Below are 14,074 nucleotides of genomic sequence, written 5' to 3' on the forward strand. Positions count from 1 at the left end.
TTTCTCCCACTCAAGCTGATGTTTCTAGCTCATAAAAGATTATCAGTTCCCTCTCTATCATCACTTGCAGGCCTCTCACTCTCTCCAATACTGTACTAAAGTGAGAAGATGGTGCTGAAGCCCATGGAAACTCTTCAAGTGTTAGAAATCCTTCTCAGAGTCCTTGGAGGTCTCACTAGGTTCTAGGTTACAAGCCAGTCTACTTTTTGGCAAAATGCTGTATTTTTCTTTTTAAGGGTTAAATAAAGGTATAGGAATGGAAAAGATAATGCTCTGGAAATATCTCCAAAGAATGTTTAGCTAACAAAGATGAGTAAGAACTTGGAATATTAAGAGTGTGTATTTATAAATGTATATATGTATGTGTCTGCACAGAGAAATTAGAATACTGCAAAATGATTGCTATACTATTCTCATCCCATGGTTCAGTAAGCTTTCTTAGGATATTTGCATTTGATCATTTCAGGCCATTCTCTAAGATGATCCAATTTCTTTAAGATAATCCAATATTAAGAAATCAAATCTCTTTCAAATGGATGAGCCTCAATGTAACTGTTTATTAAATGACAGCTTGTTATAGTGAAGTTTACTCTAAGTTGAGAAAAACAGCACTTAATTGGATGCCCAAAGAACATCATTTCATCTATGTAGCTACCTCATGTTATCAGAATCTGTTTCTGCCAACAATTTTATTTGGAAGTCTTCATGCTAAACTCCACAGGGACAATAAGTATGTCTTAAACTCCTGTTTTTAATAGGCCTTTTTGTAGGTACTTGCTGGTACTTACCAAGAACAGCAACACTCAATGATGGACAATATGTTGCTCAAAATAAGACACTGAAGATGCCAGAGATGAAGCACCCAGTGACCTGAGAGTGGAGACTAGAAAAGATGACATTTTCCCAAAGTAAAACAAAGCAAACCTAAGTCCTAGTATACTTTTTCTTACCTGTAATTGGAATCAGTTTCCAATGTATTTCAGTCTCTTCAACATTATTTGACTTAGACTGTTGTCTATGGAATCCATGTTCAATGGGAACAGTGGGACACAAACTGCAATCTTCAAAATTATTCATACTAATTAAATCTGGATCCTAAAAATTAAAGTACACATTCAATAGTTTTCTTTTCAATTAATTTTAATGTTATTTTTTTCACAGCAAACTCTCAAGGTTCAATCTAAACATTACAAATGAATAAAATCAACATAACGAAGTTATAAAACTTTAGTTTCAAAATTAAAACACAACTTTTCCCTCAACACATAACTTAATGTTGATTTAGAGCAGGAATTGGTAAACTTTTATGGTAAAGTGTGAGAATAGGCAGTGGGTTGGATTCAAACCATGCCCCCCCAACCTAATTTAGAGTATTCAAATACATCAGGAAATATTAGTACAGGTTAGTTCCTCAGTGCCCGTCTAACACACCTCACCATATTAGCCCCTGCCATTATCTTCCTCCTAAAACAAATATCCCAAAACTACACGGAGAAAGGCTGAGGACATGCATATGACTTTTATTCAAAGGCAGGGAAAAGAAAATGAGACAAAGAATAAATCAGAAATAAGCTCTTAGGAATATGGTGCCATCCTGGTATTATTCCCCAGTGATGCAGACACTTCTTAAGGGAGACTAGGCTAGTTCACAGCTAGTAATCAGTACTCTAAGCACATATCATAAGTAAACTGGATGCCCTAATAAGCAAGGCTGAGAGTCACTTAAGAAATAATCCTAGAGACCTGTCATCTTCCATTCCTGTTTGTGTGAGAAATACCAAGTACCTAACCATGTTTATAACACTAGTGCACTGAGTTCAATCACCTCATACGCCTCACCCTTTGGGTTCTCATACTGCTCGCAGAAAGCCAATGCTTTGAGGAATCAATTTTATTATGGAACAGTAAGAAATGAACTCCCAATAAGCCATTTCAGACAAATAGATTGTCCAGCCTTAGCTTTATCACAACACGTAAACCTTACACTACACACTAAGCCTATAAGGGGGAAGGAAAACAACTACTTTAACATTTATCTATTGGTAATGGAATAACTTAGAAGCACCATCCTGGACAGACACCTTTACTCATTTCTTTATGAAAGGAAAAAACCACTCCCTGAAGCATACCCACACCATCTCTTTCACACACACATTCACAAAAGCAAACATAGATTAACCAAGACATATGCTTACTTCTTTCAAATGCAGCTTATGGTCAGTGCCTCCTTCACTGGTAGAAATAGCAACAGGATACTTTAAAGATGCTGTATCGACTTCCAGCAATGGGCTCTGAGTGCCCTTAAAATGTGCATTTTCAATTTTTACACAAGTAGACTGCTCATATTCTTTCTTATTTGGAGTAGAGTTCAACTCATACTTTTGCCTCAGCTCTTCATAGGCATCATCAGTACTCAATCCCAAAGCTTTGTTGACTGTGTCTGTCAGGGATGCATCAGAATGGCGTGCATTTGCTAGTGTTTCTGACAGCCAATTAAACAGCCTATGAATGTCAGCAACACCGGAGTTACAGGTATCCTGCTGCTGCTGTCTCAAGTCACCATCATGCCCAAGTGAGCCAATAGGCTGTGGAGACTCTGAGAAGAAAAAGAGAGAAGTCATCTCTTAAAGTTTGAAAGCTAGTATAAAAATTTCAAAAATCAAATATACATTAAAAAATTAATTATCCTAAGACATTTATGTGCAAGAACGCAATCAAATAACTGGCTCAGATTTTACAATCATACCCATTCCTTACTTCACAAATATAACTGGTTCTAAAATTTTGCACATAGGTCAAAAATCCTATTAAAGTTAACTATCATCATAACTTAAGCATTCATTATAACTTAAGCTCATGCATCAAGTTGTAAATATGGATTATATTAATAACATACTATAGTTACCTTAAACTCTACCACCAAAATTCCAAAGTCAACCAGGTGTTTAACAACAAAACATCTGCACTTGCTATTTTGCCAGCTGGTAGGAGGATATGCAATTACATTTAAATCTACTAAAAAAACCCCATGACTTACAAAAACAAAACAAAAAATCCATGACTTATTTTGATTTCTATCTTCTCCATACCTATTATATTTTGTCCTCAAGGCACTGGATAACATTCTTAAAATAAGCCTCATCTTAAATGTCTAGATTACTCAAATTCGTAACGAAGCCAGGATATTAGAGATACAAAATCATCCTGAAGATATTTCTGCCAAACTTGTACCAAGAACAAAAAGCACTATGAGAGAAACTATGTTAAGACATGGCTCCAACCAGATATAAACCTGGGTAATCTGCACAACCAATATTGGCTTGTCCAATATTGCAAAGGCAAAGGGAGCAGACATTCATAAAGTCATGTGCTTTAATGCTACGGTGGGAGCTAGGGGTGGGGTAAAGCCTGAGTAGATGTTAGGATTTCCAATTTAGGAAGGGTATAATGTACCACAGCAAAAACAAAAGTTAAAAACAATGGAGTATATACTGTATAAATCTAATTATATGAAATTATAGAGCAGGCAAAACTAATCTACAGAAACAAAAAGCAGATCAGTAGCGTGTTGAGGTTAACTACAAAAGAGCACAAGGCAACTTTTGGGGGTCATAAAGATGATCTATATATATTACAGTGACGCTCACACACCTGTCAAAACTCAAACAGTATGCTTAAAAATGGGTACAATGCATATAAATTACACCTCAAAAAAGTTGATATTAAAAGTTAAAAGTGGGGGCAATGTTTAGGAAGTTACCGCTTACGAGTGGGTTCACCATCAAATCAAGATCAGGGTTGTTTTAAAAGTTAGAATACAATCTTGAAATCTCTACTTTCAGAAACAAAGTGTGCAAAATGACTAAAAAGAAAAAAGTAAGAAACACCTAGAAATACAAGTCTGACTGTCATTAGTTCTAGTTTAACTCACCTACCCTTCTTCCCCTGCCCCCAATTCTTCTTTGGTCTGTTGTAATTAGCATGACTTTCCCACCATTTTAATTACTAATGAAGCCTGATTTTCACTCACAACTATTTTTTCACACACAATTAGTCAATTACCAGCTAAAATGGTAATTGACTCAAAAAATGAGTCATCTTATTTATTAAGTACCTATTATATGCTCAGTGCTAGGAAATACAGTACAGTTTAGCAACAATGCTTTGGAATCAGTCAGAACTGAGTTTAACCATGGATCCTCAGGTAAAATTCTTCAACTTATCTGAGATGACTTTCTTATCTGAAAAATAAGGATAATAATGCCTACCACTCAAAAACTAAATGAGCCCAAATGTATGAGGGTACTTCAAAAAGTTCATGGAAAAATTCATACATCTTTTAATTCTATTTTTCCATGAACTTTTTGAAGTACCCTCATATAAAGCACCTAGCACATAGTGAACACTTAAACTCAAGACACAGGTCAACAGTATAAGATAGTATGTATCAGTAAGTGTCAATAGATTCAGCACAGATCACAAATCCAGCATACCCTAAAGAATATAGACACCATCAAGGAGCAGAACAGCCAGAAAGCTGAGGAGGGATGAACTGCAAAGATACATGGCTTGAGAGAAATGGAAGATGCTTCAGGAAAAAAGAAAGAGAAGTAAAGGACTGACCATGACATATTCTTGGGAAAGAAAGATGGGCCTTAATCTAAGAGCATGTGAGAGAAGAGTGGGAAACATGGCTGAACATGGCCAGTCTGTAACAAAGCCTTCAAGGGCAAGTAGAGAAGACGATACTGGAAGCAAATTAGCAAAGCAATATTGAGAATATGATGCTGAAGTGAGCAAAAGAAAGTAATTAGCCAGGAAGGCCACCAAGGAGATAAGAACATGGACAAGGTTCTTATCTTTTCCAACGATGACAACGTTGGAAAGAAAAAGAGACACAAAGGTCAAGTAAAGAAAAAATCCCGAATGTTAATGCAAAGAAAGAACAGCACTATCAAACAGAACTTCCTGCAATGATGGAAATGTTCTCTATCTGTACTGTTTAACACAGTGGTGGGGCTGGTGAGATGGTTTTATTTCATTTTAATTAAACTTAAATAACATGGCGTATGGCTACCATATTTGATAGCACAAGAATAAAAGGAATAAAGGACAGAAGATAAGTGAAAAGGATAAAAGTAAAGATTGCTAAGGGAACAAACGCGTAATAAGGACAATGACCTGACTAATCTCAACAGAGACCCATTGAAAAGAGACAAGTAAAATCGCTTAATAAGACACTGAGAAATACTCCTATCTACCATAATCAGTAAGAACAGCATCAGCAACACAAACTGTAGATTGTTACATCAAAGGTCCCTGAATGCAGAACACATCTCATGCTTATAGACTAGCAGTGTCAAGATCTTAAAAAATCTAGATGACAAAAATGTTTTTAACTTACTTGCAATATTGAAACAAACACACTTAAGGCAATGATCTCCCATTTGTCTTTTCCTGCTGACTAAAACAAAACAAAGCAAAGAAAAAGAAAAAAGAAAAAGCCAAAGATTGCTGGATTCCTGGGGTGGAAATGAATATGCGTATGCATCCAAGAAATTTTATTTTAAAGCTCAGGTTTTTCTTTAAGCAATATTCTAAAAGAATCCAGTATTCTAATGTTGTACTTCCCCAATTATAAAAATAAAGGAATATAACAGGACAGGAGCTCCAATTAGTAGGATGATAGCTAAGTATACTTTATTTTGTTATCTCAGTCTAAGCCAAACAATTCAGAAATCTGATGTACCAGGGCAGGAGTTGGCAAATGTTTTCTGTACAGGACCAGACAGTAAATATTTTAGGCTTCATGGGCCATAGTCTCTGTCCCAACTCTGCCATTACAGCATGAAAGTAACTATATACACATAAATGGGCATGGCTGTATTCCAATACAACTTCCTTTAAAAAATCAGGGAACAGACTGGATTTGGCCCTCAGGCTTTAATTTGCAGACTCCTGTATTACTGGAAAGAAGAGAACTACTTTACTATATTTTTGGTTGTTATTATGAGAGCAATCTGATATTTTACCTTCATACAGATGGCAATTTTCAGATAAATTACTGGTTTTGGCGAGCTTTCTCATATTTTCAGGTAGATCCTCAAGCTTCCTCTTCAAGACAGTTTTACTTCTCATATCTTCCGTGTCTGAGTCCCCACCCACATTTTTTTTCCTACACTGAATTAAATTAATCAATTCTTTGACTCTATCCTTATCATAATCCAAAGAATGAGATGACTTTTGTTTTCCAGGTGTAATAGTTTCACCCCTTGAGTTATTTCGTTGTCCAAATTTCATTTTTGTACCATTCATTTCTTCTTCTTGACCTTCATAATCTGAAAGTGGACTAAACTGTTGAGGTTTTCTATTTTCTTCAAATAGCTCTTTTAATTTACAAATAGATAACTGATACATTTCAGGCCGAAAAATATAGGTATGCAAGCAATCATCAATATGGGATTTATGTTTTGGAGCTGAGTATAAGAATTTTTTATCATCTAATCGTGAATCATAGGGAAACATGATAAACTCTCGTTTACCTGAACCAAAACCTCGCTTAAAAAATTCACTTACATACTTTCCAACAACAGAATGAAAATTTATAGTGTTTATATTTTTGAATTCCTTTCGACACTGAATCAAAGCAAATTGTAAAAATTGAGCTATTTTCAATACATCTGGCATGTTCTCATGCCTCTCCTGTGGTGCTGCATTGGTTGGACCTTTTTGTGCTGCAAATATACAAACAACAAAACAAAACAAAAAAGCAAACCATGTTAGCAATCAAGAAACTAATCAAATACAGATCTACATATTATCAAAGAAGTGTAACATTTATATATTAATGTTAACCCAAATGAGTTTGTACCCTAATACATACAAGTCTATGTACTATAGCAAATATATGAATAGTATAACTTGTAAGACCAGGAGCCTAAAATGGCCAATAAGAAAATAAAACAAATGAAAGAGCAGAACATATTTTTAACAAAAAACATATCCACTATTAAAAGATCTTCATTTCCTACTGTCCCTGAGCAATTCAAATGCTGGCAAGCAAACTGTAAGGAGAAATGAAAAGGCAGGGCAAGATCTGTCCTTCAAATGATAGCAATGTCACTCCTTCCTCTTATAAAGTAGCAACTTTAATTTCCCATGAACTCTCTTCCCCATAAGCAGATACCCAGGCACTAATTAGCCAGGGTTGAGAAATTCATCCTTAATCCAACAGTGAAACTCACTAATAGGAAATTTACCTTACTATAGTATTAAAAGTTTGTTCTTAGAAAGGTGAATAGCAAATTTTCTCTAACATCAGTACCACAAATTCCTATTAATTTTGAATGACCTAATATTTAACCTGGCACATGATGCTTTATAGTCACTAAAATCTGAATGCAAAAATGAAGATAAAAAATAATCATATAAATCTCTCAAAAACTAAGCTATACTATTGTAATAATTACAAACTTCATTAGTGAAAGCAGTGATAAAACCCAAACAATTTTTCATAGTTAAAAAAAAAGGTCACATAATTTGTGCTTTATACTAATACCTCTTAATACCCCAGGTATTTCCCAAAACATGATGCAGGAAAGAAGAAATGCTTAGTGAGTTATCCAGAAAATTTTAATAAAATGCAGGTATCTGTAAGTAACTATATTTAGATATTCAAAGAACTTACAAGTAACTATGCCTCTAGGTTCTTGAAACAGAAACAAAGCATGTAGAACTCGAGACTTGGCAGTCTGATGTTCTAAAAAACAGAAGTCAAATTCATTAGCAATGTATTTTAACTAAAAAGTTAAAAAATAGTTGTAAAATTTAAAGAGAGACCACCTACCATATGGAGAAACCATCTGATAAGGAGAGAGAAGAAAAAGGTATCCTCGGTCTCCCAAAGGTTTAACAAGAACCTGCATTTTTGGGAGAGGGAAGAAGTTGTACCTGCTTTATTACTACTCACAAGGCAGACACACAGCACTTTCTACTAATTGTAAAGAAAAAAAAGTTCTTGATTATCTTTTTTGAAAAAATATTGCTACTCAATTAGTTAAAAACCTTTCCACCAACTCTGCTGATTAACAGGATTCCAATCAAATAAAAATTCCTTAGTTTTCATGACATTAACGACAGAACGTTATTGAAGAATTCTCCTAATTAACTGTGAAACTAACCTGTTAATTTTTCCATTAAGCCAAAATACAAGGACCAAACTAAAGACAACAAATATTTTCTTCATTAATTCAAAAGACACGCTATTAATTGTCAAGACAGTGTGCTAGATGTTGGATAAAAACATGCTTGAAATGGTGCCTCTGAAGAGTTCAGGCTAATCTCAAATGAAATGTGTTGCCATAATCTAATTCCACACACATTTAATGAACATCTTTCACATGTAAAGCAATCTGCCCTGCCAGAGATAACTTCAAAGACAAGCACAGCAGGAGGTACTTGATCACAAGAAGTTTAAAATTAGGTAGAGAGTAACACAAGAAATACCAATAATTACCTAAGTTCCCTAAGAGATTTACAAAGCAACAGGATGGAAAAAATACAGTTCACTTATGGTACTAAAAGATGGTCAAAATGGTCTTCTGAGTATAGTAGACGAATTTTGAAGAGCCTGAGATTGTAGGAAGGACATTTCAGTAGAGGCAACATCTTAAGCAAAGGTGAGTTATAATATAACGAACAATTTGCAGGCATCACAGACCTTATGACTGGCTAACAGGTGAGGACAGACTAGGACAAATATATGACAAGTCTAGAAAGAAAGATCATGGGTCAGATTGTAGAAAGACAAGAATGCCAGGTTAGCCAAGAGAATATACCCCTTTGAGCTGGCCTGTTTCCTTAAAACAACAAGAATTGACAGCACTGTGCAGGAGGGGAAAAGAATCTAATGCAAAGAACTTATTGCAGGGGATACTGCAGTAGTACCTTTTGGATTAAAGGTGAGTAAGTAAGGAACTGAGCATGGCAGTTGAACACAAAAGGATACCTGAGTTCTGAAAGAAAACTTAAACAATTCCAGTAAACAAAGTCTGTGTAAAAATTCATAATTTGAAGGACAAAAAGGTACCGTGCAGGACGGCTGGTTAGCTCACTTGGGAGGGCGTGGTGCTGACAACACCAAGTCAAGGGTCAAGATCCCCTTACCAAGATCTTAAAAAAAAAGTAAAGTGGTGTCGAGTTTCAGGGTTTCAGGTGGTCCTAGCTGACCAGCATCCCCATGGATGACTTCTCTTTCAGTTCAATCCATGCCAAAGATGAGTTACCGTCTGAAGCTCAAGCAGTTATCTGGCAGCACTCTTCTAAGACTTAAAGCGGGAACAGGATGGCAGCAAGGACCAGACACAGTCAGGGGGTCAGATGACCAACAGACTGGGAGGTCTCAATTTGGAGAGTATTCTCAAAGTTTAGAGAATCTTTCCTCTTTTTTATGCCTCTATTCAGTCTGGGTCAGTTACCAAGTGTTTCTTTCATAGAGTTTAAGCTATTCTTGTATGGGTAAACTTTGTTTTAAGGTTCTGAACGTTACAACTTTGCTGAGGTGACCTTTTCTTCTGGAAATCCCCAAGCCAGGGTTAGAAATCCCTAGGTCAGGCTGCATCATACTGCTAAGTAACAGACAATAATGCTTAAGTGAACTTTATGTCTACCTTTAATCTTATAGCCACAATATGTCTCTTACAGTATAGTACAAGTGAACAATGTACTTGCAAAATTTTTGTTTCAGACACAAATACTTTTATCCAAAAAGTTTTATATATCATATCACTTTAATGTATCATATCACTCTTAACATTCTGCCCAACTCATGAACTCGTGATTGTCAGGACAGGAAGTTGGGAAACACAAATAAGATTTTCATGTTTTATGCTCACTGAGGAAAACCAGTTAGATGTCTTTAACCTCTTACCTATTCCAAATACCACTGGCTGAGTGGCCTCAACATTTGTATTTTAAGAGGCCCCAATGTTCCCAGAAACCCATGGAGTACAGGCTGTCTACACCCAGAAACAACACTAAGGCAGACAGAGGTCCTAGCAGTTAGAGCTGTGTGGCTTCAGCCCAAAGAAACACATTTTCTGCAGGAAATGAAAAGCTGGGAGCTCTGTGCTCCTGCTGCCTCTAATTATCATACCTTACTGTTTTGTTCCCTTCAGAAAACATTAATCCAATCTGTGAATTTTTATTAATTTATTCCACTATTTTGACTTTCCGGATAACATTATAGGCAGTATGGTACCAAAAAAATTTACAAGAATGTATACAATGAGCTCACAACCTTAAATCACCAAGCTTAGAAGGAAATAAACTATAAGTGAGATTCGGCAGAAGAAAAACATATTCAAACACCCTAAGTCTTCAAACTGGAATTATCAGATGCAAAATATAAAATAATCCATTATAAAATGTTTAAAGAAATAATTAGCAGAACTGAAAACATGTTCACACAAAAACTTGCACACCAATGTCCATAGCAGCATTTATCTATAACAGCCAAAAAGTAGAAACAACAGACAAATGAACACAACGTTGTAGTATCCATACAAAAAAATATTATTCAGCCATAAAAAGAAATAAAGTACTAACACATGTTACAACATGGATGAACCTTGAAAGTATTATGCTCAGTGAAAGAAACCAGGCATAAAAGGCCACATAATGCATGAATCCATTTATATAAAATGTCCAGAATAGACAAATCTGTAGAGACAGATTAGTGGTTGCCTGGGACTAGGGGGAGGGAGGTATGCAGAGTGAATGCTTAAGGGGTTCAAGATTCTTTATGGGATGACAAAAATGTTCTTGAAGTAGACAGTGTTGATGGTTGAACAACACTGTTAATCCACTAAAAACAACTAAATTGTACACTTTTAAGTTGCTAAAATGGTGAATTTTATGTTATGTGAATTTTATTTCCAAAAAAAAAATGTTGGCAAAAAGTGCCAAAATATAACATCCACCTCCTAGAACAGTATCTGGCATATAATACTCATAGGTACTCAATAAATTTCTAAAAAAACTAACAAGAACCTGTTAAAAAATGACAGGCAGATTCAAGATCAAATACAACTTTTAGAAATAAAAAAATATTCTCTGTGAAATTAGAAACTCAATGAATGGATGCAACAGATACAGCTAAAAATAGAATTTTCAAAGCAGAAAACAGTTTTGATGAAATCACTTAGAATGCAGCACAGAAAAACAAGTCAACGAAAACCACGAGAAAGGTTAACAGACATGGAGAACAGAATAAAAAGGTCTGACATATGCCTCTTCTTCGAAATCCTAAAAGAATAGAGAGGAAATCTGCAGAAATTAAGATATAAATCACAGATATGTAAAGAAAATATACCAAGATGGATAAACAAGAAATCTACAGCAAGATATTATAATTGCAAAACACCAAAGGAAAAAAAAGATAAAAATAATCAGCCAGGAAAGAAAAGAATAAGTTTACCTCACGAAGAAACAGTAATTAGACCAAGAGCTGACCTCTCAACAAAGATAGGAGCCAGAAGATAATGTAGTATAGTCAAAGTGCAAGTAGAAAAGAACCGCCAACCCAGAATTATGTACCCAGAATCCAACAATTAAAGAATATACATTTTTTTTTCTCAAACACAGAGGGGGAATGTAACAAAAAATGACCACATAGAAGATTTTAAATCAAGTCTCAACAAATTTTAAATAATCACCACCTGTTCTGATTATAATGCAATTAATTTAGAAACAAAAAGACAAAAGTATCCCCACACGTTTGGAAATTAAAACACATACCTCTATATCATGCATCAAAGTAGAAATCATAATGAAAAGTAAAAATACACAGAATTGAATGATAATGAAAAATATTACGTATTAAAACAGGTGGAATGCAATACCTGGAACTATCATTTTTCCACTTAAGAAGTTAGAAATAAACAAGATAAACCTCTAAAATAGTATTAGTTAATAAAACAGCAGAAATTAATAAAATAGTAAAACAATAATACAACAGAAAGGGTCCAAACCAAAATTTGGTTCCTAAAACTTATAGACCTCTGGTGAGAGAGACTAATAAGAGAAGCCATAATAAAAATATCATGTAGTAAGTGCTTCTAGCAGATATTAAAATGAGTCTATATGGATAATTCTATCCCACCAAATTTGAAAACTTAGAAGAAATGAATAAATTCCTAAAAAGCAAAGAAAACATAGAAATTGACCCCAGAAGAAATAGAACACCAGAAAAGTTCTCTAACTATTAAAGAAATGGAATCAGTATTTTAAAATCATCCATAAACAAAACTAGACACAGGCAGTTTTGCAGTTAAGTGCCACTCACCATGCAAAGAACAGACTGTTCTAAATCATACATACACCCATCTCTTGAAAAAAGAGGAAACACTACCTAACACATTCTGGGAAACTGGTATAATCTTCATATAAAAACTAGACAAAGATGGTATGAGAAAGAAAAATTGCAGGTCAGTCTCATTCTTCATCACAGATACAGAATTCCTCAACAAAATATTTACATGTCAAACTAAGGAATTTACTTTAAAAAAAGGGAGGAGGGTCTATACCAACAATGCAGGGGTAGTTTAATACTGGAAAACTATAAATATAACTCATCTTATTAAGCTTATAGGGTAAATACCATATGTGATGGTCAATTTTATGTATCAACTTGCTTGGGCCATGGGATGCCCAAATATTTGGTCAAACATTATTCTGAGTGTTTCTTTAAGAGCATTTTTGGATGAATTTAACATTTAAATCAATAGACTGAGTAAAGCAGACTGCCCTCCCTAATGTGGACGGGCCTCATCTAAACAGCTGAAGGCCTAAATAGAACATATCTCCAAATAACAGGGAATTTTTCCGCCTGCCAGCCGTCAGCTAGAACATCAGTTTTTTTCCTGCCTTTGCACTCACTGAAACATCATCTTTTCCTGAGTCCTGAGCCTATCAACCCTCGGATTACACCATCAGCTCTCCTGGGTCTCCAGCTTGCCAAGTGCAAATCTTCGGACATGTCAGCCTCCATAATCATGTGAGCCAATTCCTTATACCTCTTTTTACATACACATACACAAACACACACACACACACACACACACACACACACTCTCTCTCTCTCTCTCTCTCTCTCTATTGGTTCTGTTTCTCTAGAGAACCCATGTAACCTCCCTCCCAAAAAAGCTAAAACTCAAAACTAATTCGTGGTTAAAAACACAAAGAAGGGCTGGCCCGTGGCTCACTTGGGAGAGTGTGGTGCTGATAACACCAAGGCCACGGGTTCGTATCCCATATAGGGATGGCCGGTTAGCTCACTTGGGAGAGCATGGTGCTGACAACACCAAATCAAGGGTTAAGATCCCCTTACCGGTGGTCATCTTTAAAAAAAAAAAAGCACAAAGAAGAAAAGTTTAAAATTGCTAAAAGTGCCTGTGAAAAACCTACTGCAGATTTTGTATTTAATGATGAAATGTTTTAAAATCAAGAAGAATGCCTACAATTACCACTTTTATTCGCTATGGTACTAGAGATCCTAATCTGCACAGTAACGCACAGAAAAGAAACAGTATAAAGACTAGAGGAAAAAACCAAAACCAATGTTCCTCCCAGATAATGAAATCTATACAGAAACCCCAAAGAATGTACAAAAATGAACACATTATTCAAATTTCAAACTCATCTGGCATAAAATCAATAAGTATCAATTACATTTATATACATACAACAAACAGAAAAGGTACTGAAATTAAAAATACTGTTTACAACAGCATAAAAAAAATACTGATGCCTGTGGATAAATACTTTCAAAAATGAACAGAACTATACTCCCCAAAATTCCGAAACTTTATTAAAAGAATATCCTAAAGAAATAGATAATCTTGTTCATGCATAAAACATAAGCAATTCTCTCAAATTTGTACTGCAGACTGATTTAATGCAATTCCAATTTTTAAAAATCCCAATGGAGGTAAGGAAAAGGGGATAATCTGACTAAAAATTTTTTTTTAAAAAGCAAGCTGATTCTACATTTTTTTTTTAAAGCTAAATCCCAAAT

General features: G+C 35.1%; 1 protein-coding gene across 9 annotated transcripts in view; it reads right to left on the bottom strand.

Annotated features, from left to right (window-relative positions):
• Positions 1-14,074, bottom strand: part of TASOR (transcription activation suppressor) — a 48,588-nt gene that overhangs the window by 12,700 nt on the left and 21,814 nt on the right. For all 9 annotated transcript variants that reach the window (XM_063115379.1, XM_063115376.1, XM_063115377.1 and 6 more), the window contains 5 exons: positions 7,847-7,919; positions 7,688-7,759; positions 6,033-6,734; positions 2,196-2,596; positions 951-1,095 (listed from right to left, as the gene is read on the bottom strand). In XM_063115379.1, the coding sequence (XP_062971449.1) occupies positions 951-1,095; positions 2,196-2,596; positions 6,033-6,734; positions 7,688-7,759; positions 7,847-7,919 (1,393 nt within the window). The remainder of the gene's footprint in view (positions 1-950; positions 1,096-2,195; positions 2,597-6,032; positions 6,735-7,687; positions 7,760-7,846; positions 7,920-14,074) is intronic.

This window comes from Cynocephalus volans, chromosome 11 (assembly GCF_027409185.1).
Source record: "Cynocephalus volans isolate mCynVol1 chromosome 11, mCynVol1.pri, whole genome shotgun sequence".
NCBI classification, from domain to species: Eukaryota; Metazoa; Chordata; class Mammalia; order Dermoptera; family Cynocephalidae; genus Cynocephalus; species Cynocephalus volans.